General features: G+C 36.4%; 1 protein-coding gene across 3 annotated transcripts; it reads left to right on the top strand.

Moving 5' to 3' along the window:
* Positions 1-726: 726 nt before the first annotated feature.
* cmn (calymmin) lies at positions 727-25,652 on the top strand. 3 transcript variants are annotated; one of them, XM_083557080.1, is made up of 44 exons: positions 727-857; positions 3,494-3,544; positions 3,645-3,701; positions 4,341-4,385; positions 5,620-5,685; positions 6,691-6,756; positions 7,092-7,118; positions 7,579-7,605; positions 7,870-7,926; positions 8,030-8,080; positions 9,054-9,116; positions 9,595-9,645; positions 9,738-9,794; positions 10,365-10,412; positions 10,559-10,606; positions 10,686-10,724; positions 10,818-10,868; positions 10,978-11,016; positions 11,164-11,193; positions 11,296-11,343; positions 11,436-11,477; positions 11,583-11,627; positions 11,743-11,796; positions 12,228-12,266; positions 12,655-13,419; positions 13,911-13,958; positions 14,058-14,114; positions 14,759-14,791; positions 14,886-14,924; positions 16,074-16,130; positions 16,207-16,302; positions 16,389-16,451; positions 16,533-16,598; positions 20,332-20,427; positions 20,504-20,563; positions 20,636-20,686; positions 20,852-20,923; positions 21,653-21,718; positions 22,182-22,235; positions 22,387-22,443; positions 22,612-22,650; positions 24,553-24,717; positions 25,039-25,092; positions 25,405-25,512. In XM_083557080.1, the coding sequence occupies exons 1-43, from the start codon at positions 785-787 to the stop codon at positions 25,083-25,085; spliced, it is 3,105 nt and encodes a 1,034-aa protein (XP_083413206.1). In that variant the 5' UTR covers positions 727-784; the 3' UTR covers positions 25,086-25,092; positions 25,405-25,512. The 3 variants fall into 3 exon arrangements, with proteins under 3 accessions (XP_083413206.1, XP_083413207.1, XP_083413208.1); XM_083557081.1 differs by lacking the exon at positions 22,612-22,650 and having other exon boundaries at positions 25,405-25,652; XM_083557082.1 differs by lacking the exon at positions 22,612-22,650 and having other exon boundaries at positions 16,234-16,302; positions 25,405-25,652.
* Positions 25,653-27,068: the final 1,416 nt, after the last annotated feature.

Raw genomic sequence — 27,068 nt, forward strand, 5'->3', positions numbered from 1 at the left:
TGAAGCCCAACTCAAATTGAGCGCCAGGCCTCAGGGAGGTTAAAGGGCTCGCTCTTAACTCCCCTTGACCTCGCTTTACTTCGCGGGTTTGGTTGCAGGATGTGGAATGTCAGTCCAAAGTGAGATGTCTTCCTCTTTCACGTCAGCCGTTTGAATGAGTTCGTGGAAACACGACTGTTGGACTTAAAAAAATATATATATATTTTTGCATTTATTTATGTGAAACGACACAAGTGATTTATTCATTGGTAGCGCATATGAATCGTTTCTATTTTTTTTTTTATGATTTCTTTGCATGTAGCTTAAAATGATGCTCATTTTCACTTCGGGCCACTTCATTGATGACCTCCGGGTGTTTGCACGGTTTAACAAAGCTATTAGCGTGCGAGTGATGTATGTTCGCGTTAACCTAGTGTCTGTCTGCGAGGTGGCTTTTCAAAGAAATTCCGGTGTCTGGCTTTGCTTCCGTTTATCTTTTTGATTCCTAAAAAGATACCAAAAAAGTCAAGTACCTTCAAGTACCGACACTGGAGACTCCTTCCATATCTGCTAAATAATCTTTTTACTGAATATCAATAAAGAAATGAAAGAGATGCTACTATTAAATACTGGTATAGACATTAAATCCAACCTTCAGACCAATCGGAATTCTGAATTCGTGTGTGTGTTGAGGGCAACAGTGAACAGAAGTAAGGAGGAGCTAATGACCGTAAACAGGATCGGTTATAAAGGTACAGAGGAGCTAGTCTCGGTCTCTGTCTCTCCGTCTCTGTGCTCTGTAAGGATGCTGGGAGAAGCGCTTCTCAGAACGGCGCTACTGGTTTGGTTGGCTGAGCCGACGCTTCAGGGGGGAACAGGTAGGTCAAACGCGTGCACACACTCATACCGTATGTTACTACAATACAATACTACAATACTATTGTTATTCTGCTTGACATTTAAGTTTAGAATATGCAGACATTTAGGAGAAGTTGTAGTATGAAGTACTTGGTTTTTTATTGACTGCCACCTGATACACTTATAAGAAGAATTCTTGGAGCAATGAGAGTTAAGGGCCTTGCTCAAGGGCCCAACAGTGGTTTGGTGGTGCAGGAGCCAAAACCCCTGACATTTTGATCAGTAACCAAGAGCCTTAACTATTGATCGACCACTTCCTATTAATGCACATTATTGAGTCTGCAGTGTGTGTGTTATTGAGTCACATAAGTGTGTGTGTTTTCATTGTTCATTTATATACATGTTTATATACTACTTCTTTTTAATTCCATTCCATACATATCGGTTTGGAAATCAGTTTTGGTTCTATGCTCATACTTTTACACACCCGAACAAAAAGATCTAGAACGTTCTGAAATTCCTTTTGAAAGTGAAATCTTTATTCTGAAAATTTACAGGCGACAAACTTCAGCGTGTCAGGATTTAAAAATGCTGCATTCGGATTTCAGGAAGTAAATTTTGAAGCAGAATTTGTTTCGAAACCTAAAGTCTAATAATGAAAATATTATCCTGAATTGGATCTTGCAATATTTGTGTTTTAATACAGTTCTCATCTCAGGGATTATTGTTTTAAGCCAAAATAATAGAAAATGTATTTGAATTAGTCAAAAGTTCAATCTCAGGAATATACTTTGGCTTCTATTATTCAGAATGACAATTTGAAACCTTATGAAATACCATTTAATGAAATTTGGGCTAGATTGAAAAAGTGTCATTGAATCAGGATTGAAAAATTTTGCCTTTTGGATCTAACTTTTAAAGTCCTGCAGACTAAATTGATTGAACGCACACTTGGGTGCAATTATTCAAATCCCAGATTATTCTGGATTAATTAAACATGTTCTCTGTCTGAGATATCGATCTACCTCTCGAATCTTAGGTTTTGAAGTCTGAATTTGAATAGTGGTTTGTGAAACAAGCCATCCTTCCATGTCTTTCTTTGCTGAAGGTTTCCCAGTGCCTGTCCAAATCTGACATTCAACTGTGAGAATGAGATTTTATTGCTTGTACACAGTCGCTTCATTGATGAACTTTTCCTTCACCGTCTCAAACCCCGTGTGTGCCAGTGAGCGTCCAGGACTAGACAGAAACGCAGCACCATGTGTCTGTTGTTGCAAAATTAACCCATGATTGCAAATTAGTGTTCTGCAGTGGAATAAACCCAGAACTTTTTTGTGAATCGGGTTCCTGTTCGAAGCAGTCGTTCATTTAAGAGAAGTGTAGCTGGAAATGTACACATCTAACAAGAAGATTGCTCTTATTTCCGAAGAAATCTTCCTAATGGAGTTCTTTTTATTGTTGACTTGGAAACCACTCTTTTCTAAGGTCCAGTAATCAGTCAGGTTCCACTGAAAGATTCTGAACAAGTGAAGGGTTTAGTTTTAAATCTTATGGAAAGTTTTACATTAGGAATAAAACTGACAAAGACACAGTAGCATTGCATTTCCCCTTCACCCAAACCTGTTCCAGAATGACCATTCCCCTGTGCCCAAAGCCCTGAAGATCTGCTTTACATGGTTTGGAGTTGAAGATCAATGTTGTACTGTTCAGACCTTAATCCTATTGGGAAGAATTGGACTACTGACTGCACTGCAGGTCTTCTAACCTTACCTACATCAGTACCTGACTTTTCTAATGCACTTGTTGTTGAATGAATCTCAATAAACACATTCCAAAGTCTAGTGGAACATCTTTCCAAAATAGTGGCGATCATATATAATTACATACCAATCTTATGGTCAACTTTTCTCCATATTGTGTATGTCATATAATTTACATTTGGATGTTACTGTCTAGTTCTTGCTAAATTGGTCCATGAAACATGGACCCTATAAAATGAATAATACCTATAAGTGTTATAGATCCTTCTATCCATTCATAAGTATACATGATCATATTGCAACCAGTTTTCTTCTGGCCTTTGGGATTCAAACTTACACTTTACAAATGATTGAGTCAACATTTATTTTTTGCACCACTCTGGGGGGATCCTGCACAAATAAAATCACACAAGTGATGCTTTTAGTTTTATAAGTGGTGGGAAAACATTTATTATAAAGCAGATTTCAACAACAACCCCAAGTACAATGCAAAAACTCCACATAAAAACGTGACTATACTTAAAAGTGTAGGATGTGGATAAAGGCATTTATTGTGCATTGTGCATGCATCATATATCGTTTCTAAAAAATTACCGACTTTCCGAATTAAATACTGAGTATGCACTGTGTAATGATGATCTCCTTCATTATTAACCAGGAAAATCAAATGACCGGCATTTTCACTTGCAGCTTCATATTAGATTTTTGTTGTGTTCAGTGAACTTTCCAAACAAAACCAGTAATAAATCTCAAATATTATTATCAATAGATGGCCATTGATAAATATAATGTTATTTTGATCTGTAACATAAACTGAGCACAGTAAATAAATCCTGTGTATTGTGGTTTTAAAAAAATAATTTTATCTTTACTAATTATCATCTGCTGTATTTTAGGTTACAACCCTCAAAATGGTGCTTTCGGCCAAATGTTAATGCAATCCAAAGGTAACATCAACCTCTTTAAAAGCAAAATTTAAAATCAAAACCATGTAAAGTATGAAAAAAAGGATGTTATGTAAAAAGAAAAAGTTATTTCTTGCTTTAGGATATGGTCTCGGTGTACAGAATGCCAAAGCTTACCAACCCAACATTAAAGCACAAGGTAAGAAACAAAACCATTTAATTTTTTTTAATAACAAAAGTACAATATTTTTTCATCTAGCTTTTATCACATGAAATAGTTAAAATGAAACTATTGCTAGCTAGAAAGTTCTACATGCTGCATAATATATTAAGTTAAATTAGCTAGCTAATTAAAGTCACAGTAACAGCTTCAAATACAGCTATGATTTTTAATCCAAATTGTAAAGAAAATCTTTTTTTTGCTTACTACTGTTAAAGTATTCCTTTATTCTTAAACCTGTTTTGTTTGGCAAATTATTTACATATTTAAAATATACTAAACAGGATTAGCTTTTTATTTTCAAGAACAAATATATAAATTAGGAAATATCCGTTTATTTATAAAAAATCTGTTTTAAAATAAATATTTAAAATATTATAAAATAAAATTTCCTATTTTTGGTGCATAAAAAAAAAATTATATAAATATATTTGAGATAACTTTCTGGAATTTAATGAGATTTTTTTTTTATTGTTTTCATTTTGAAGTTTATTTTAGGTATATTTCTTGAATAATTAATGAAATGAAAAAGCATCTCATAATAAAATAAAAATAGGTTACTAAAAATATAAAAGCTAAAATAATAATAAGCATTTTTGTGTTTTTCTTCTTTATCAGGTAATGGACCTGCAGCTCTGCAGCCCAATGGAAATGGAGACAAAGGTCAATTAAGTTAATACTGTGTTTTTGTCTAAAAGATCTCTTTGAATGAATTTTTACAGATTATGATGCTGAAAAAGGCAGAAAACCCATCTTGATTATTTCAGTTCAATTTCAGTTTGCTATTTTTTATAGCATTTTTAACAAATGAAATTTTTTTTAGAAACAAATAACTTTTCTGAGAGTTTAGGGCTTTTGTGAATTTGTGGCAAAAATGTAAGTAATGAAATTGCATAAAGTGTATGGTGCTGGGAATGGAAATTCTGCTCTCGGGAATGGAAATGGTGCCAAAACTAAAGGTAAATCTAAACATGGCCGAATACAAAACACAGAACCAGAAAGAAAATAGAAAATGTAACATAGAATTTTGAAACCATAAGTTAACTAGACTTATAGCTCTAATTTAGAAAATCTCATATTTAAAGGTAGTATTCAAGTTTCACATTTATTTCTTTAGCATTTTGCACAATAAGTCAAAACAGCTTTATAAAGAACAAATTTTTTTTTTTATATAAGTGAATAGTGTGTATTTATCCCTGATGAGCAGCTATGGCGACTGTGGCAAGGAAAAACTCCCTTAGATGTTATGAGCAAGAAACCTTTAGAGGAACCAGACTCAAAAGGGGAACCCATCTTAATTTGGGGTGATATCAAGAGTGTGATTATAAATCATAAAACACTGGAGAGTGAGAACTAACATGAGCACTGGAGTGTGAGATTATGAGTAATGTCCATTCTACAGTCTTATACATTCAGTTGACTTTATGGCACCAGGAGCTACTAAACAACTCATAAAATATCTCAACATGTAAGATCCAAGTATCTCAATATGTAAGATCCAAGTCTCATGCCAAACGTTCAAATAAGTCCAATGTCCAAACTCTACATGAAGTGGGATCCAAATGGCACTGGTACAGATGGTCTAGATGGTTCGGGATGTTTGCGGGGTCGCCATCTACTTATATGAAGGTCCACAATCTTAATGAGGTGGGACGCCTCTAGTGGACTTTACTATTTTAGAACTATTAGAAGTCCAGAGTTTTGAGATCTCAAAGAGCGTGACGGATTGTAGCGTGTTAGAAGACTAGAAAGATACATAGGAGATAAACCATTTAGGGCTTTGAGATTAAGTAGCAATAGAAAATAATAGAATATATAAAACAAACTGGTTTTATTTTAAGATTTTGACACTTTTTGCTGGGAAGATTTGAAGTAATAAAACAAATGTATTCGTCAGGTCCATTTAAAGGGTACGGTGCTGGGAATGGAAATGCTGCTCTCGGAAATGGAGCCAAACCTAATGGTGAATATAAACACAATTCTTTTTTTGTTTTGTTTGGTTTAAATTCTTTCTTGTTTAGTTTTATTCGATTTTCAACAGATTTCCATTTTTTTAAATAGATTTCTATGAGTTTATTTCAACATTTTCGATTGTAATGTATACACTATATCGACAAAAGTTTCTGGACACCTAGTCGTGTGTGCTCGTTAAACATCCCGTTTCACATTTAGTCCCCGTTTGCTGTTACCTACACTTTGAGAAGACATTCCACTCGGTGCATCTGGAAAGTATTCACAGCGCTTCACTTTTTTCACATCCAACTTGATGGAGCTTGAGAGGTTCTGCAATGAAGAATGGGAGAATCTGCCCAAAAAATTGGTGTCCCAAGCTCGTAGCATCAAACTGAAAAAGAATTGAGGCTGTGATTGGTGCCAAAGAAGCTTCATCAAAGTAGAGGCTGTGAGAACTTATGTACATTTGATTAATACATTTGCAAAGATTTTACACAAACTTCTTTCACATTGTCATCATGGGGTATTGTTTGTAGAATTTTGAGGAAAACAATGAATTGAATCTATTTTAGAATAAGGCTGTAACAAAATGTGAATAAAGGGAAGCTTTTATAACTTATTGATGCACTGTAGGTTAAGAGGTGACGAGGCTCGGGGTGCCGTCATTGTTCACGTTCATCTCAAAGGTGTTCAGTAGGTTTGAGGTCAGAGCTTTGTAGCAGGAGATCTTCCACTTCAACCTTCCACTTCAACCTAGTTCAACTCCTAGTTCAAATAAAAGGATAATTGAATGCTGCCGAAGACGTCCTACAATTATGTGCCTCTAACTTTGTGGTTACTGTTTGGGAAAAAAACACATACGGCTGAAAATCAGATGTCCAAATACTTTTGTCCCTATAGTTTATATGTGATATGTTTTATTAACATATGCATGAGTGTAAAATATTAAATAGTTCATATTTTGTTAAACTTGATCAGAAGTCTTCGTACTAAACAATAAAATGATGTTTATCAGGTAAATATAAAGGCTACGGCGTGAGACCTGCTCCTCTCGGAAATGGAAACGGAGTCAAACCGAATGGTAAAATATTCAAATTTTTACAATTCATACCCATTCTGGGGATAGGAATTAAAATGGGAATGTAGATGTATTTTCTGTACCCGTTCCTACATAAAGTGGGCATGATGATACCACGTGGCTGCTACATTTTAGCATATCACCAACACGTAAATTTGAAAATGACAATTTTAAAATATAGATGACTAGATATAGCTAAATATCATTCATTATTAATAATAACCTATAATTAAAGGTAAATTAAGCAAATTTGTTTTTTCAGAACTTGTGTGTTATTTTGACTTGTGTGTATTAAACTGGAAATGTAATAGTTTAAATTTTATTATTATTATTTACAGGTTATGGAAATGGGGGCCAAGCCAATGGTATGGTTTGTGCATGATTAATATTTAAATTATACAATATTTCATATAGGTTTTTTTTCCAAATTGTAGTATTTTGTGTATCGTTTGTGTGCTTTACATAATAATTCGTATTTACAATAATTATTTATGAGCTGGATCGAGTATATTGTGCGGTTTTAAGGCATAGCTTCATATAAGCCCTGAGTGTCTACTTTAATATATTCACTTTCAAACACTACTGTGGTGTGTAATCTATCTATCTATCTATCTATCTATCTATCTATCTATCTATCTATCTATCTATCTATCTATCTATCTATCTATCTATCTATCTATCTATCTATCTATCTAATTTAAAAATTTTTTTTTGCTAAACTTTGTCAAAAAATGGGGCTGATTATAAAACCTACAAATTTGTCAGTTTAAAAAAAAAAAAGAAATTATTGAATTATATGTTAAGAAGCTGATTTTCTATTTTCAGGCTTTGGTACATATCTAGGAAATGGAGGTAATTAAAGTTTTAATTATTAATCTTAATATAATGAACTCAATATAGGTCACCATTTTTTATTATTATTATTAATTAATATATGGGTGTTTTTTTTTTTTTTTTTACAACAGTTTGTTCTCTTTTGAACCCTGATGTCTCTTCCATTATGTTGTGTGGATTGCAATTGTCCAACTCCTGTGTGTGTGTGTGTGTGTGTGTGTGTGTGTGTGTGTGTGTGTGTGTGTGTGTTTTTACTTGTTTTCTTCTCTTTTTTTTTACCAGGCTATGGAGCTTCACCTTTTACATCCAATGGCCAGCAAGCCAAGCCAATGCCAAATGGTAGCACTGTCCCATTACATCACGTTTCCTCATGCTGTAAGATGTGAGAATACGCTACACTTGAAAGCCATTCAACAACTTTGTTTATAATTTGTTTGTTCAGGTTACAGACCTGCGCCTGCAGCTTTTAAAGGACAGGGGTCCAAACCCAATGGTAAATTACAACTGTATTTATTAAACATCATCTTTTTTTATAAATATATATTTTAGACTTTTTAAATGGAAAACAAGTGGAGACAATGTTAGGGCCTGCTTTTCCACCCAACACAGCATCAATTTATCTTAGGAAAACCAGTTACAATCCTGTCCTGTTGCCAGAGGGAATTTGAGCGATCCCTCTTGCAGAACAATGATATGTGTTGCTGGGGGGTGGAAAATGTTTCTCCCTCCTCTAAAACACCAACTGGTGACTATGCAGGCCATGGGGAATTATTTTTTTTGTTCACTCTATCACCTTTCTTGCTGTGAGTATTGGTGCAGTTACATGGCACCGCCTTCAAGGTACAATATTTAAACCACTAGATGAAAATGGTTCTCCAGAATGGTTCTGTAGTCTTTGGTAATGATGAGCCAATCTAGCATAAGTCATGGGTCGAGGGAATACTATAATATCGCAGCCCAAACTACCACTGTCCACGCCATAACTCTCCCGGATGTGGAACAGTGAAGGTGGACTCATCCAAGAGCAATAGATGCATTACATTGTCCACAGTACAAGATTTCCAATGCTGGTACCCATGAATCCAACGAGTGACCAAATGTTTGGCTATTGCAGCCTGACAATGAATATTGGCCTTGTGAAGCTCCTGATGAACAGGATTGGTGGAAACAGGGAAGTGGTATGCCAACATTATCCTAGATACCCTGGCTGTCGATACACTACAAATACTTGCTGTTGTGGTCACAGAAACGTCAACAAGACGTCCACCAACAAACTGAACTCCGATGTCTCCCATTATATGGTGTGGATTGCAATATTTTCTGTACAGCTGAGCTATAGCTCTGCTAATTCAACCTTCACACTCTGCTCTTACTCTGTACTACATTGGCCAATGTTTCAGATTTATTGTCCAACTCCTGTGTTTGTGTGTGTGTTTGTTTTCATTCAAATAATTTTTTTTTATTAGCACCAGGCTATGGAGCGTCACCTTTTACATCCAATGGCCAGCAAGCAAAGCCAATGGCAAAAGGTAAACCTTCTGTCTCTCTCTCTCTCTCTCTCTCTCTCTCTCTCTCTCTCTATATATATATATATATATATATATATATATATATATATATATATATATATATATATATATATACTGTATATAATTCTTAACCTTATTTTCATACTTCATAGTTCTACTTATAATTTATTCTATTTGTATATTCTATTTAAATGTTGGACAGATAGAAAATTTCACGACACTCTGTACGAATGTGTATGTGACATAATGTTTGAAAGTGAATTTTTGAACACTGTCCCATTACATTCCCTTTCCTCATATTACATCATCATGTAGCATAACTTGACATTACATTACAATGTACGACATTTAACAAAAGTCCTCAACTTTAAAACTCGCATTTAAGTGCCGAGCTTATAATTCAATATTTAACTAAACAAATTAAAAATGGAAGATTTTTGAAAGTTGCTTGAACAATTCTATCTTTATATGACTGCAGGTTATGGATCCAAGCCAAATAAGCCTGGATATGGAGCACAACCTTCTTATGGTATGTTGGGTATTTATATATATTTTATTTGACTTAGTAAAATCAAATAAATTGTTACAATAAGCATCAGGTTTCCTTGTTCACGTTTTTAGGTGGACTTGGAGCAGGGATGAGAATGGCACCACAACTGGCCAATACAGGAAGAGCAGGTGAACAAATTAGCCTGTTATACATCAGGGGTCTTCAACATTTTTCAGGTCAAAGACCCCTTAGGTGATGGAGACATGGGGCAGGGACCCCCAAAATACAGAATGTGTCAAACGTAGCCACTGATATTAATAGCAAACAATCGTATTACACCAGTTATATTATGTTAAGACAATGTATAACTGTTGTTGTTGTACATGCATCATATGTATATTTTCATATATTTCAAAAGATTTGTGCATCATAACACACATCTATTTAGCAATTTAAATCACCATTAATGAAGTTGTTCACAGATGTCTTTTACAAGATTTGCAGTTTCATACATTTTTCTTTTACTCTCAGGTGGCCTGTTATACATTTACATGAACATCAGCTTTAAGTTGAATAGAACTTTAATGCAGTAATTAGAATCTTTACAAATTTAAATATTTTGTATTTGATGTTTTTTTAAGATTTATACAAAAAAAATGTGTGATTCAACATTAATTAGCGGACACCTCAAAATGAATTACACTAAAATGATTGATTTTAATTGTAAATAAAGGTAATTACATAGAATTGATTTGCAGGCTATGTGAAAGGCAATGGATTTGGCCAAGCAGATTCGTCATTCTCAGGTGAGTTTTAATCTTTTGTGTTAAAAAATATATATAGAATTGTACAGATTCTATGCAATTATGCGAACACATTTCCACATGTCCAACTCACTGTGTAGATATAAATCTGAATTAATATAATTTTTAATTATTAACTATGTGCCCAGGTTACAGAAACAGACCTGCTGCTTATCCCCAAGCTGGAGCCTATGGCGGTATGCCACATTTTAGCTTTATGGAATATAAACGCATGCTGTAAAATGTCCCGAACGTTATTCTAATTATCTGTTGTAGGTGGAGGATACAAGAACGGAGCAAAAGCTGCTAAAACCGGTAAAGACTTTTAGTCTAATATCTATAAAAAAAAAAAATCAATAATTCAATAAACAGTGTGTCACTTCTTGCGTTTCATCAATATTGTTTCAGGGTATGGTGGTGGAAAATTGGTACCGAGTGGCCAACCAGCCAAGCCTAATGGTACAAAGGTTTTATTCTAATAGTAAAATATATATATTTATTTTAAAAACCAGTATAGTTTATATTTCGTTTTTTAATTTAATTGTTCATTTTTGATTTTATTTTAAAGGCTATGGTCCAGGCATGGAGCAGGGAGCAAAACCTGCAGGTAAAGCTGGAACAATATTTACTTCAAATTTCATGAATATTTCTATGTTTAAAATAAGGACAAAGTGTGGGTTCCTACTGCATTGTTAATCTGTAAAGTAATTCAGACACATTTATCCATACCGTCTTCTCAACATCTCGTTCTCAGGATACGGAGGCATGACAGGACCCAAAGCAGGTAAATTACACCCAAATACGGCAGAAGTTTCTGGAATTCACAACTTTAATATAGCCTACTTTTCATTTTGTCACTGATCCGATTGGATGTTTGTGTTAACAGGGTATGGGGAATATCCCAACGGAGGTGGATTTAAGGGGCTGAAACCAGGTAAAAGAAAAAGTATGTATCCCTGTTTAAAAACGTTGTTTTCTTGGAGCAGTTTTCATATTCATTCTTGTCTTATTTTATCATTACGCTAGCTTACAGCGGTTTGCCTACAGGGTACCAACCAAGACCCAATGGTAAATGTCACATTGACCTTTTTTATTTTATTTTTTTACAAAAAATAAATTGTACTGACTTTTAATACTAGTAGAACAGACGGATCGAATTTGGTATCTTCACAGGGTATGGAGGTTATCCCAATGGGGGTGCTAAACCACCTAAACCAGGTAAACCCCCCTGGAGATTGAATCCCCTTAAGATCAGTATTAGTATAGTTTTTTTCAAGATAATAAACACCTAGTGAGTAGATATAAAATGATCTATCTGTAATCTCTTGCATAGCATATGGTGTTGGTGTCGGAGGAGCAAGTAATGGACAAGGAGCCAAGCCCAATGGTAAGTCAAAAATCATTTACAATACATTCTTATAAGATAACCATATAGAAATATTATAATATTTTACATTTGTACAAATTGTATATATAAAATTTGTATATTACCGTATCCATTACCTCACATGTATACCACAGGGAAACAGTACATTATAAAGTATATATATATATATATATATATATATATATATATATATATATATATATATATATATATATATATATATATATATATAATAAAGAAATTATATGCAAAAATATGCATATGAAGGGTTCCAATTAATTTGAAAAGCTCTGGTGGGAAACACTACGGAGGTCTCGCAAATAAATAAAAAAATTAATAAAAGAAGTGTGCACTTGTTAAAGAAAATTTTCTCAAATAATCAAAATTGAGTATTTCCAATATACATTATGCATTCTTATTGTGGTTCCCAGGTTATGGTGTTCCTGCTGGTGTCCTGAACATTAAAGCTGGTAATTTATAACTCATGTATTTATTGTTATTGGACATTGGTTGGTCTGTGAGTTTAAGAAATACTAATATGATAAGAGAGTCTGTTTGTCAACCATGTTGTATTGCATGTGTGGTTTCGTAAATTGATAATGAATTATTGTATTCCCTATGGTATAGTAGCGTATATGTTAAGTTTTACTACTCCCAACACATTCGGTCTAAACCATGTTAAGGATAAGTTACTCCATAGTAACCAGCCTTTTTGTTCATTTATTTATAGCTGCATTATTGTCAAAGCTCATGTATAGGGAATTCCAACATTGTAAAACACCATAAGTTACCCAAAAACTTGGGAAACACTTTATAGATATCTTTTAAGTTTGTGGTAATGTCTATTTGAACTTCTAGGAAATGGTCATGTAACCAATGGAAATGAAAAAGGACCCAAAAGGAAAAGCCTTGGCTCTGAAGCTGAGGGTCTTCCACCAGTGTCAGGGTACAACAAAGGAGTTGTCCGGCCTGCTGAACCTGAGCCTACTGTTGGAGTCCCTACCGCATTGCAACCAACCAATGGAAATCCATTCCAAAGATGGAAAGGCCCAAAACCTCATGTTCCTGTGGTTCCCCAAGGCTACCCTTCTAATCCAATAATGCCTGAGCAGGTTCCAGTGATTCCACAGAATAAAGCACCAAAACCTGCACAATACACCGGACAAGGACAAGTTCCCATCCAAGAGCTTAGCCTCATTCCTCAGGGTAAAGGCCCAAAGCAATTTGGCCAATTAGGTCAAGGAATTCTTCAAGGAAATCCTCACACACCAATTAATCCAGCTTTACTTCCAATTGTTCAACAAAAGAAAACCTCAATGCCAATTCAAGTTCCGCAGCCTGTTGCACCAGCATATCCACAAAATAATGGACCAAAGCCAGTTGCTGTACAACCAGCTGTTCCACAAGCTAACGCTCCAAAACCGACTGCTCCAGTGCAGCTTCCAGTGATCACTCAAGCAAAAGGCCCCAAACCTGTTGCTCCATTTTCTGAGATTCTACAAACAAAAGGTCCTAAACCTGTAGCACCAGAACCAGTGGCACCACAGACAGTGGTTCCTTTACTTGCCCTTGAACCAACCCCTGCTATGCCTCAAATGAAGGGTCCAAATGTTGCAAATCCTGGTATGTTCTGCATGTTAAAGTTCTCGACCCATCCTTAAAAATGGTTCTCTAAAAGTATTTCAAAGTTAGATACAAACCAATTAAATCACAGAGGCCATTCTTTTGCTAGCATATAAATGATACTAATCACTTTTTTTTCTACATTTAAACTCTTGCAAGGTTTTTACTTCTGGGTTACTTACTTGTTTTATCTGTATGTTCAGTTCTGGTCAGGTTTTGAGCGTACATCTTTGCTCGCAACATAAATCGAAATATAATAAACACTCATTTTGATTGCACATAGTCTGTTAGCTGGTTGTGGGTTATATTGGACATTTTTGGTGCCTAACTGGTGACTTTCAAGGGCATGGGGTTGATCCATGCTGTATACTCAAAACCTGATCAATCCATATTTAAGCTCAGAATTTCGAATGATACATTTTATACAAATTTACAATAATTTAAGAGAAACACTTTTTTAATGCTACCTGATTTGAATGAATGATGTGTAGATTGTGGACTTGGCGTATCTGGACAGTGGACTAAGCTGCCCAGTCCTGGTAAAACACTGTTCTATATATATATTATGTTTGTACTTGTATTTTTATTGCAGTGAACTTTGTATAATTGTTTTTTTAACTAAATATGATTATCTACAGGATATGGCGCTGTACCATGGATCTCAAACAATGAAGGAGCAAAGGCGTCCAAACCAGGTCATACTCATCACTATGTGTGGATACATTTCTAGTCAAATTCATTAACGATTTCGCTTCGAAATGTAGTGGTGGTCGTAACAGTACTAAACACTAGTGTGTTGCAAAATGCATTTTATTTACTAACTTACTTGATTTTGGACCAACGAACAAAACAGCTAAACAAATTACCAACACGCTAGCTTCGTTTTACAAAATGTACCCTCGTACCTGCGCAAACATACATCAAATTCAGAAATTTGTATATAGATGATGATCAATTGTTGAATTTATTCATTTGGTTTAACTATTAAAAAAAAGTATTATTTAAAAAAAATTATACAAAGATTTGTTAGAATTGTTTTGAAAAAAAATTTCATCAATTATATACACACAAAAATGAAAAAAAAAAAAAGATATTAATTTGTCTCTAAATAAATATGTCTCCTCCAAAGGGGGGAAAAAAAGATCTAGTGTCATATTTAGGTATTTAAAATAGTACTAAATATAAAATAAATAGCATTCTGTTTTAAATCCTAACTACAAGTGCTTAACTCAGTTGTTTAATACAATTCCTTAAAAAAAAAAAATTATTTATTATTTATGACCTGATATTTATGACAGAATAACTCATTATTTTTCTTTGCTTCTTTTTGTTTATTCAGGCCCTAAATTTGGCTCTCAATCCAAACAGCCAGGTAAGATGGCTTTTTCCACCTACACACTTTACTGAGCATGTTGTTAATTAACTTGGATTATAAATAAAATTATTAAATACTCCTTGGTATCCAGGCTATGCTAATCCAGGAGCGGGATACGGATATGGCAATGGTGAGATCTTTTATTACATTTGTTTAAAATCAGAATGATCCATAGATCACTTTAGAGGTATTACTGTTAAATATTTATTACATTACGGCCCCAATAATACAAATGTTTGTAACTGTTGTTGCGCTCTTTCCCAATGTGTGTATTCAACATATCTAAATCTTAACATTAAATCAAATACACAGTTTTTCTTTTAGGAATTTTTCAACCAATGATGATGTTCTAGATATTTTCATCTTTTTTTCCCAAGTCACTATTCATTTACATTGTGTGCATACTAGCTTAATGTTTATTTAAATCATATGAATTCCTAAGATCTGTTTCTTAAGAATTTATCAGGATGTCTGAAGGAAAGAATGTTCCTGCTTTCTCTGGTTTATTTCCTGACTTTGACTGTAGTATAAAATATTAAAAAAGCTTCCTAGATCAAATTTTTTTCCTCAGTAATGAGTTTTTTTTTTCATGCTAGGTGACATCCCCGTGATATCTCAGTTGCCTAGCAATAGTTGTGCAGATATTAAATCTCTAATTTAACTCTTATACTCTAATTGTTACTCTTAACTCTTAGTTTAAAAAATTTTTTTTTTCCAACAATGAGTAATTATACAGGTTACAAAATGTTTGTTAGCATAAACAAACAATTAGCTAACCACGTAACCTTAAGTGGCACCAAGTGGTTAAGTGTTGTAACTAGTTAGCTAGTTGAGGTTGAGATCTGATCTCAAGCTTACTGAACATCTTTGGGATAAATGTGAACGCTGACTGCACCCCAGGCCTCCTCACCTTCTGACCTACATCAGTACCTGACTTTACTAACACCCTTGTGGCTGATGAACACAAATGTCCACAAGCACACTACAAAATCTAGTGGGCAAAGTCTTTTCCAAGAAGAGTGGAAAAAAATACAAGAGCAAATCCGGGACCAAATGTGGAATGCGATGCTCAAAAAGCACATACTGTACTTATGGTCTGGTGTCCGCAAACTTTTGGCAATATAGTGTATCAGCCTCTGGTTTGCTGTATATTAAAATTAAATGCACCAAAAATATTAAAAGAAGTTTTTATATCTTGTAGAATTGCATTTACCATAATAATACTGCTCAGTTTTTTATTAGAAAAATACACCATGTTGAAATGAGATTTTTTGTTTAGGCGGAGCAGGACAGCTGCCGTATAACGGTGCCCCCATCATCCCCGCTCGACTAGATGGTAAAATATATGGTTTACACTGTCTGTATGTATATGCATGCATTTTATATACATGTCTGTGTGTGTTATGGTTTAGAACATGAGTGCGAGTCTTGTTTTGAAGCAGGAAGCAGTCCGATTGAAGCGCAGACGGCTGAACTTGGACCAGAGGTGAAATCTGGCTTTGCTTATGGTACGTATATGCTACAGGTCCAACGCTCACTTTTACAGATATTTACAGCTTTATTTAATGCAGCTGTGTGTATTTGGCTTTGACAGGTGGGCCGTATGGAGCTCAGTCGATGGGATTAGGTTCTGAGGGAAAGCCTCAAGTCAGATTTGGTAAACTGTGTGGAAAACGTCATTTCGAAACTTATTTTCCCTTACATTTCGTTCAAGATAATTTTTTTTGTTCTTTCCTAGGTATTGGTGGCCTTCTGTTTGGTGGCTCGCCCACGGGATACGGCTCCAATCCATATGGAAAATACGGTGTGGCTCAAAGTCCACCTATTTTAAATATCATATACATAAGTTATATACGTATACAATAATTCAACATTTGCATGCGAGCAATGGAAATAGAACGTAACTAGCTAGCAAGTTAAACTAGCTAATTTACAAAATGTATCCAGCTAGTTTAATTTAACAGGTAAAATTTAGCTTGTTTACAGAAAATTACATTATTAAACAAATTTTCCACATTAATGCTACTAATTTATAGATCTTCACGGACAAGCTCATTTACACAATCTTTGTCCATTTTACAACCTAATTAATGAAACCTAATTAGACTGCTACTTTATAAAATAACTAGTTGATTTGCCTATCAAATTTGTAAATGTCAGGTAGCTAGCTAATTTTACAAGCCAAGTAAGAAAATTTGGGGCAGTGTTGTTTCAGCAGTTAAGACTCTGGGCTACTGATCAAGCGGTTGGGCGTTTAAGCCCGAGCACCGTTAAGCTGCCACTGGTTAGGGCTCTGGGATTCAAGGGGTTCAAGCCTGAGCTCAGACACTGTTGGGGCCTTGAGCAAGGCCCTTAACCCTCTTTGTTTCAGGGGTGCTGTATCACGGCTGACCCTCCACCATGACCCCAGCTTCCTAAAAAGTTGGAATATGCAAAGAAAGTGCTGTAGTGTATAGACTTGCTGTAGTGTATAGAGTTTGTGACAGGTAAAAACCTCCCACTAAAAATAAAACTAGCTCAATTTCCATGCTAATTGACACAACTTAACTAGCTGATTTAACAACCATAACTCCAACATCTTCTTCTTCTTCTTTCGGCTGCTCCCATTAGGGGTCGCCACAGCGGATCATCCGTCTCCATACCACCCTGTCCTCTACATCTGCCTCTTTTACACCAACTACCTGCATGTCTTCCCTCACCACATCCATGAACCTCCTCCTTGGCCTACCTATTTTCCTCCTACCTGGTGGCTCCATCCTCAGCATTTTTCTACCAATATAATTCATGTCCCTCCTCTGCACATGTCCAAACCATCTCAATCTCGCCTCCCTCACCTTGTCACCAAAACATCCTACATGCGCTGTCCCTCTAATAAACTCATTTCTAATCTTGTCCATCCTCGTCACTCCCAACGAAAACCTTAACATCTTCAGCTCTGCCACCTCCAGCTCCACCTCCTGTCTTTTACTCAATGCCACTGCCTCTAATCCATACAACATCGCAGGTCTCACCACAGTCCTATAAACTTTCCCTTTCATTCTTGCAGATACTCTTCTATCACAAATCACTCCTGTCACTCTTCTCCACCCACTCCACCCTGCCTGCACTCTTTTCTTTACTTCTCTAACACACTCTCCATTACTTTGCACTGTTGACCCCAGGTACCTGAACTCCTCCACCTTTTCCAGCTCTTCTCCCTGCAACCGCATCACTCCACTGCCCTCCCTCTCATTCACACACATGTACTCGGTCTTACTCCTACTGACTCTCATTCCCCTTCTCTCCAGCGCATATCTCCAGATCTCCAAGCTCTTCTCAACCTGCTCCCTACTCTCACCACAAATCACAATATCATCCGCAAACATCATAGTCCAGGGAGCCTCCTGTCTGACCTCGTCCGTCAACCTGTCCATCACCACTGCAAACAGGAAAGGGCTCAGGGCCGATCCTTGATGCAGTCCAACCTTCACCCTGAACCAGTCTGTTGTACCTAATGCACACTTCACTGCCGTCACACTGTCCTCATACATGTCCTGCACCACCCTCACATACTTCTCTGACACACCTGACTTCCTCATACAATACCACAACTCCTCTCTAGGCACTCTGTCGTACGCTTTCACCTACGACAGAATCCACAAATACACAAATACACAATGCAATTCCTTCTGTCCTTCTTTATACTTCTCCATCAACATCCTCAAAGCAAATAAGGCATCTGTGGTGCTCTTCCTCGGCATGAAACCATACTGTTGCTCACAAATGGTCACCTCTTCTCTCAGCCTGGTTTCCACAACTCTTTCCCATAACTTTATTGTGTGACTGATCAACTTAATTCCCCTGTAGTTACACTACAGTCCTCACTAGTCAACACATTTTCCTCTCCATCCTTTACTGCTCTAACTTGCAGTACATCCTTCCCAGCTCGGTCCCTCTGCCTGGCCGATCGGTATAAATCCTTTTCTCCTTCCTTAGTGTCCAACCTCTCATACAGCTCCTCATATGCCTTTTCCTTGGCTTTCGCCACATCCCTTTTTACCTGCTGCCGCATCTCCTTGTACTCCTGCCTACTTTTCTCATCACTCTGTCTATCCCACTTCTGTTTTGCCAACCTCTTTCTCCTTATGCTCTCCTGCACTTCCTCATTCCACCACCACGTCTCCTTGTCTTGCTTTCTATTTACAGATGTCACACCAAGTACTTTTCTAGCTGCCTCCCTCATCACTCCTGCAGTAGTTGCCCCTGTCTGACCTCTTCCCTGAACCTCACACTACACTCTTCCTCCTTAAGTTTCCACCATCTTATTTTTCTTTCAGTCCTCACTCTCATCCTCTTTTTATTCACCTCCAAAACCATCTTACAGACCACCATCCGATGCTGTCTAGCTACACTGTCCCCTGCCAACACCTTACAGTCTCCAATCTCCTTCAGGTTGCATCTCCTGCATAGCACATAGTCCACCTGTGTGCACCTTCCTCCACTCTTATACGTCACCCTATGATCCTCCTTCTTCTTAAAATAAGTGTTCACCACTGCCATTTCCATCCTTTTAGCAAAATCTACCACCATTTGCCCTTCCACATTCCTCTCCTTAAAACCATACCCACCCATCACCTCCTCATCACCTCTGTTCCCTTCACCTACATGCCCATTAAAGTCTGCCCCAATCACCAATCGTTCTTTCCTAGGTACACCATCTACCACTTCATCTAATTCACTCCAGAATTTTTCCTTCTCCTCCATCTCACAGCCAACTTGTGGAGCATAGGCACTGATGACATTTATCATCATCTCTTCAACTTCCAGCTTCACGATCATCACCCTATCAGAAACTCTCTTCACCTCAACTACACTCTTACTGTACTCTTCCTTCAGAATCACCCCTACACCATTTCTCTTTCCATCCACACCATGATAAAACAGTTTAAATCCACCTCCAATGTTCCTGGCCTTACTTCCTTTCCACTTGGTCTCCTGAACACACAGCATATCCACCTTTCTCCTCTCCATCATATCAGCTACCTCTCTCCCTTTACCCGTCATAGTACCAACATTTAAAGTACCAACCCGAACCTCCACTCTCCTACACTGCTCCTATCCCTGCTGTCTCTGTAGACGTCTTCCTCCTCTCCTTCTCCTCCTTCAGCCAACAGTAGCCCAATTTCCACCGGTAACCTGTCGGCTAACGATACCTGTGGCGGTTGTTGTTAACCCGGGCCTCGACTGATCCGGTATAAAATTCTCATTTATGATCCGCATATTTGATTTGGCACATGTTTTTACGCTGGATGCCCTTCCTAACGCAACCCTTTCCATTTACCCGGGCTTGGGACCGGCACTAAGAGTGCACTGGCTTGTGCATCCATAATGGCTGGGTTAACCATAACTCCAACATAATGGCATTAAAATGTTTTTAACTTTACCTCAGATTTTTACATTACAAAGACAATAGAAACTCATTTCATGAATGTTAAATAAACCCACGCAGCTTCATACCCATAGTTATGCAACTTAACGATTTTGTTTTTCCCACTCAGGTAATCCCTATGCCGCACAGCCTTATGCTTCTAAAGCGGCCGGAAACTTCAACCCGTTCGGATATAACACCAGTCCCAAATCTGCTGCACAATACAGTGAGTTCACGTGACATTTACCTCATCACTACTGTGAGCTCAAGTAACAATGTTTACCTCATTTTTCTTTCCTCAGAGACGGAAGGCTCTCCGTATACTGCAGGTGCTACAGGCGCTAAAGCCTCAGGAAAATATGGTACTTACATTTACAAGGTTTAGCTACATTTTTCCTCTCAGTATTTGTCTAACATTTGATCGATAATTTCAGGATCTTATGGTGGCCAGCTTGGTTTGCCAGCTGGGAATTTTGGGATATATGGTAAGGAATGGCACTTTTACAATAGCAGAGAAATGTTTTTAAAAAAAACAATAAATTTTTTCCTGTGTCTGTCTCTCTGTATCTTTCGCTCTCTTTCTGAATCTGTTTCTTTTTTTGTATCTTTCATTCTTTTTGTTCTTTTTCTGTATCTGTTTCTCTCTTTAGGTCAGAATGTAGGACCATATGCCCCAGAGCCCCTTAGTCTCAGTGGTGATGCTAAATCATCTGGAAAATATGGTAATTTCATCAGATCAACCATAGCTGTCTTTGTTCCACAGCTCTGTAGAATTCTGTATCCTGATTGGTCAGTCAGTGAAACTGATGTTAACGAGGTGGTATCAGAAAGTTTAAAGACTCGCTCTGTTCACAAGAAAGTACTTTATTTATCTACGTCTACAAACTATCACCTTCAAAACAGTCTACTTGCACAGCAATACAGCGCCCCCAGCGATCTTCTGGAATTGGTCCTGGAAGTCTTTTTTTCAAAGCATGTCAAGCACCGTGTGCGATTTGCGCTGGATCTTTTCAATGGTGTCAAAACACCGACCTTTGAGCCGGATCTATGTCTTCAGGAAGAGGATTAAGTCCGCAGGAGCCGAATCTAGTAGGTCGTGTGCGGAAGTGGGATCATGTGGATTGTTCTCCGACGATCATCATGCACAAGTTTCTGAATGGTTTAGACATTTTCGAAGGTTGAACTCGTCGAAGGTCTTCCTGATCTCTGGTCATCTTCCTCGACTGTCTTTGTGGCAGATTTGCCCGGTTTCACACAATATTTCACATTTGCTCTTAGTTCCAACTTACTGTCCATTATAAAATTGCTGACACGGTAACACACCTGGGTCAGAATAGCACCAGTTTCCATTAGTCTGGAAACCTTTTAAAACCACCTCTTAAATTATAAAACTATAAATAATTACAAATGTATAATAATCAATTAAAAATTCCATATGCTCTGTTTTCCAGGCAGTCCATCACTTCCTTTTGAAACTTTGGGTCCAGTCACTGATGGACAGTCCATCGAACAGCCTGGTACGACACTACACCTATGCCATGACTACACCTTATGAAAATTCATACAACTTGTTCCACATCTGTTTGGGTTACAATCTGTTAAATAGTCCCAAACCACTTACCCTATTCCCTATATAGCCCACATTAAGACTATCATCAGTCCGCTATTGGGGCGTGTCCCAAATCACTTAACCTATTCACAATGTAGGTCATATTAACACTCGTCATTCCACTATGACGGCATTTTCCAAAATACACACCCAATTCACTGTCTAGTTCGAATGAAAATCATCAGTCTATTGTGGGGGCAAGTGTTTAACCACTATTCACTATATAGATCACATGACCACTGTAGAGGTGTGTCCCAAACCGCTCACTCTATTCACGGTTCATGGTTTCCATACGAGTTCTAGGAAAACATTTTTTGCAGGCTTTCATATGATGCCTTCATATCCCATAATCCTTTACTTTCTTTGTGTAGCACTGCAGTATGAAGCACCTGCTATCGATGGGGTGAAGTCTGTCGATCAGTTCGGTGAGGCCTGATTCATAAGTTGCTATTTTAAACTTAATGCTAATGAATGTCACACTTTCCTTATTAAGTGTGTGTGTGTGTGTGTGTGTGTGTGTGTGTGTGTGTGTGTGTGTTTGTGTGTGTGTGTATGGTGTGTGTATGGTGTGTTTAGGAGATGGAGAGGTGCAGCCCCAGCCTATTGCTTCTTTGCTAGATGGAGTTGGAGCAAGTAATTATAAATAACTGTACCAGAAATGAGTTGTTAAACATTTATCTACTTTGATTTAAAATTATTTATTTGTATTAAAGCCGTGCACACAGGGAAGATTAGAGCAAAAAAGTGCTATAGAAATAAACTTGAATTGAATTAAACTGCACACAATTTCCTTTTCAACAGAACCCGCCTCTTACGTCAAGGGAGCAGTCCGAGCTGAAGGTAAACACACAAATATAACATCATGTTATACTTCCATAATCAAAAATTAAAATGAAAACACATTGTTCACAAACTATTTAAAGATACATTATGTAGCTTTAGTAGCATGTGAATTTTGGAGACCTCTGTGGTGGAAACATGTTATTGCACTATAGGATTTGCTTCACCAATCTTCTGTAGTGAAGGTGTGTCCCAAACCACTCTCTATACACTATATCAGTCACAATAACACTATGATTATTTTACTATAGACATGTCCAAACACAGACAACCCATACACTATATATACACTTAACCGAAAATAGTATCAGGACAATAATTTTCCAGCCATATGAGGTTCTTCCCAATCTGTTACAACAAAGTTGAAGACACACAATTGTGTTGGATGTCTTTTGATGCAGTAGCAATAAATTTCCTCTTCACTTGAACTAAGAGACCCAAACCTGTTCCAGGATGACAATGCCCCTGTCCACATGGAGTGGAAGTCAATATTGAGTGTCCTGCTGTTGACTTAATGAACAATTATTGAATCCTATTGGGATAAATTGGAATGCTGATTCCCATCCCCTTCACCTAAATCAGTACTTTACTTTACTAACACCTTTGTGGCTGAATGAGCACAAATCTCCACAACCACAGTCCAGAATTTACATTTATGGCATTTGGCAGATGCCCTTGTTCAGAGCGACAAAAGTTTCCATCAATAAATCCATTCTAATACTGGTTCATTGGCCTCTAGAAGAGGTAAGCCTTTAGATGATGTTTGATAACTGATAGTAACCCTGCTGTTTGGAGGTCAAGTGGAGATGGTGGGACCAGTCAAGCAGTGGTAGCTGATGTAGGTAGAAGGCAGAATGCTGTTCCATTTTTTAGTTTGAAGGCACAAGTGGTTTGAATCTGATGCAGGCAGTTGCTGTAAAGCCAGTAGAGGGAGCGTAGCAGTGGGGCATTTTGGAAGAACCTATGGAGGTTGAAAACAATTAATGCGGCTTTGTAGCACAGTCCTGCACAAGGTTACCAATTAAACCAATTTGTAATCTCTAAATGCAGCTGATTGTCTTTAAGAATACTTATAAATATTTTTGGTTTTAACTTAGCGGTTGACGTTCAACTGCTTATCAGAAGGTCAATAATTAAAATCTCTGCACTATTAAGCTGCCACTGTTGGGTCCTTCAGCAAGGCCCTTAACCCTTAATTGCTCAGGTGTAAAAATAAGATGATTGTATATCACTTTTAATAAGGGCATCTGCCAAATGCTGTAAATGTAAATATTGAGGCTTGTGCAGCTTCATTCTGGATCTGGATTTCCAGAAGAGTGGAGGTTATTATAACAGCAAATGAAAACTATACGTAGAATGGGATGTTAAAACAACACATACGAATCTTATGAGTAGGTGTCCCAATACTTTTGTTGAAATAGTGTAGGTCACATTAACACTCCTCATCATTCCATTGTGAAGGGCGTGTCCCAAATCAGTTCGATCAATTTTTATAAATTTTCTTTTATCGCTTTTTAACATTGCGAGACATTGTGTCAAAGCAGCTTTAAAGAGATCAAGTGTTTATAAAGTTGTAAGTTGTAAGTTATTCCTTATATATATATATATATATATATATATATATATATATATATATATATATATATATATATATATATATATATATATATATATATATATATATATATGAACAAGTTTTAACAAATTATTACACACAGTACGCAAGTCTTGGATTATGTGAATTTTGGCGACATCTCTGGCGGAATTGTGTTATTGCAGTTCTTACAGGAAAAAGGAAGAAAATTGTATTAGTTGTTAATCGTGTAAACTATTACAGTTTTTATTGTCAAATTATTTCTTGATCATTTTGTTAATCTGTCTATCTATCTATTTGCCCCTCAGCCGTCTCCTTGCCCGCTGTCCCCACTGACAACCCCTTCACTGGATCAGCAGTGTCCTTAGGAAACCCTGCCCACTTTCCAGTGGACACGCCCACTGCAGTTGTAACACAACAACACGTTTCCGCACAGCAAAACCTCAAAGGCCCACAGGCCCAGTCCTGGACAGGTATAAAAACACCTATTCGTTTCTAAACACAGCTTACTATCTTTAATAATACTTTGCATTTAATATTTTTGGTGGTAAGATCTTGAACTTCTGAATGAAAGGTCATTAGTTTAAATCCCAGCACCAAGAAACCAAGCTGGAACTGCTTGATCAAGCCCCATAACCCTCAACTGCACATGAATAAATAAGATAACTGTAAGTCACTCTGGGTGAGGGTGCCTTCCCAATGCCGTATATATGTACATATTTTTGTGTACATTATATATATATATATATATATATATATATATATATATATATATGTACATTTTCTGTGTTTAGGAGGCAAGGAGCTGAAACATGACCTGAAGGGATTCTTTGGCAACTGATATCATGGTAAGATCTCTTGAATGCCGCATCCAGCTTGCTTGTTTACATCAAATAGAACAAAAAAAAATTCTATTTATTTTAAAGCGAACTTTAAATATGCGGTATGTAACTTATGAAGACCCATCTGGCACAAGTTTCCTATTGCACCCAATTTACTCACTTCCTCAGCCGATTTCTTTTCCTTTAATGATGCTATTATACTAATTTTTTAAAAACAAATCAAGTTACATACAGCAGCTTTAATTTATCCCTAACAACATCCCAGAATCTCATTCATGATCATAATTTTGTCTTTTCTCTTGTTCTTTTTTTTTCCAGGTTGATCCTGAAAAACATAAATGAAGAAAAAATGTGTAACATGTTGTTGATTTCTGTAAATTCATTATCATCCTAACCTATATTCCCCCCCCCCAACATACAGATAAACATTTATATAAAAAAAATAATAATATAAATGTCCCTTGAAATTAGTGATATTGCAGAATTGTATGTAAAAAAAAAAAATCATATAAAAAGAATGAAATATGATCTAAAATATAAAAAATTTTGTTCTTGTACTTCTTAAATTTTTTTTAAATAAACAGCTGATGATTTGTACCCCATACAGTATTCAATGAACATAAATGTTTTTTTTTTAATCCCTTATTGTTTCTTTCTGCTTTTTAAACCTTTCCCTCTCTCCGAATGTGCATGTTTACCTGATTCGCATGTATTATTTTGTAACTAAGCACAGGATAATTTATTGAACGTATTTCTTTCTGTGGCAAGGTGCTATCTGATATTTATAAACTTCAGTTTTTAATATTAAATAAAATTGAGGGATATTTAAGACTGCACTTGGTTATAAATGCTTTATTGTTCGTACGTTGACAAAAATCTATTAGTACAATTAATAGAATGACTAAAACCAGTTGAATGCATTGCTAGGTGAATAGTCCAAGTAGTAACGATCACATCACTCACAGAAAATCTGGTGTAATTGCACAATATGGCTCCTGAAATAGCACTTGATCCAGTTCTTCCTAATTATATACCTATTTCACTTATGGTGAATTTGATTAATTTCCTAGAATAGCATATCCTGAAGTTTTCCATATATACCACACCAATTTACTCCACAAAACATTTATATTGAGACCATAATTTCCTCAGGAAATTCCTCCTTCCTCCTTTTTTTTCTTACTTCCAGCCTGAAGATACATAGGAAGCTACACCAAGCTATTCAAAGCTTATAAAGCTTGCCATACTATCAGGGAACATCAGAATGGAATATTACAGTTTTGTGGTAAAGCACTGACACTGGAGATTCCTTTCAAAAACGTTTCCAACAATGACACTTTCTCTTGGGATATCAAAAACTTGTAGTTAGCATTAAAAAGAAGGATTGGAATGGCAATGTTGGTTCTTTTGTTTTTGATATATATATATATATATATATATATATATATATATATATATATATATATATATATATATATACCATATTTTTCGGACTATAAGCCGCTAGTTTTTTTCCCACGTTTTGAACCCCGTGGCTTAAACAATGAAGTGGCTTATTTATGAATTTTTCCTGGGTTTTTCCCGGTTTCACAAACTTCAAGCCAAAAAACTGAGCGACATAACATTAGACCAATTACATTTCCGAACGGAAACGAAAAAAACGCACCTCACCTGTGTTCTGAGCTGCACGGCATCGGGAGAAAAAAAAAGTTTTTTTTTAAACGAACGACGATGCCAAAAGAAAAACTCTCGAAAGAAATAGTTGTGAAAGGAAGGAGGAAGACAGTGAACAATGACTTTCTTGGTAGGCTACTGTTTAGATACAAGCCGTTGTAACGTGTTGAGTCTGGGTGAAGGAGAGCTCGCTAACTCCAGTTGCAGCAGAAATCATATAAGCACAGACAGGTTTCCAAAACTCGTGCTTTTTTATTTTTCTTGGCAACAGCGTTATGGGTTAGTCAAAGAAATTTCAGAAATCAGAA

This window comes from Silurus aristotelis (assembly GCF_946808225.1).
Source record: "Silurus aristotelis genome assembly, chromosome: 12".
Classification (NCBI taxonomy): Eukaryota; Metazoa; Chordata; class Actinopteri; order Siluriformes; family Siluridae; genus Silurus; species Silurus aristotelis.

Excerpts from the sequence above, each read along its gene's own strand:
- cmn (XM_083557080.1), top strand. The coding sequence starts at position 785 with ATGCTGGGAGAAGCGCTTCTCAGAACGGCGCTACTGGTTTGGTTGGCT. Across the intron at positions 10,725-10,817 it reads AGCAAAAGCTGCTAAAACCG|GGTATGGTGGTGGAAAATTG; the intron begins GTAAAGACTTTT and ends ATATTGTTTCAG. Across the intron at positions 16,599-20,331 it reads CAATCCATATGGAAAATACG|GTAATCCCTATGCCGCACAG; the intron begins GTGTGGCTCAAA and ends TTTCCCACTCAG.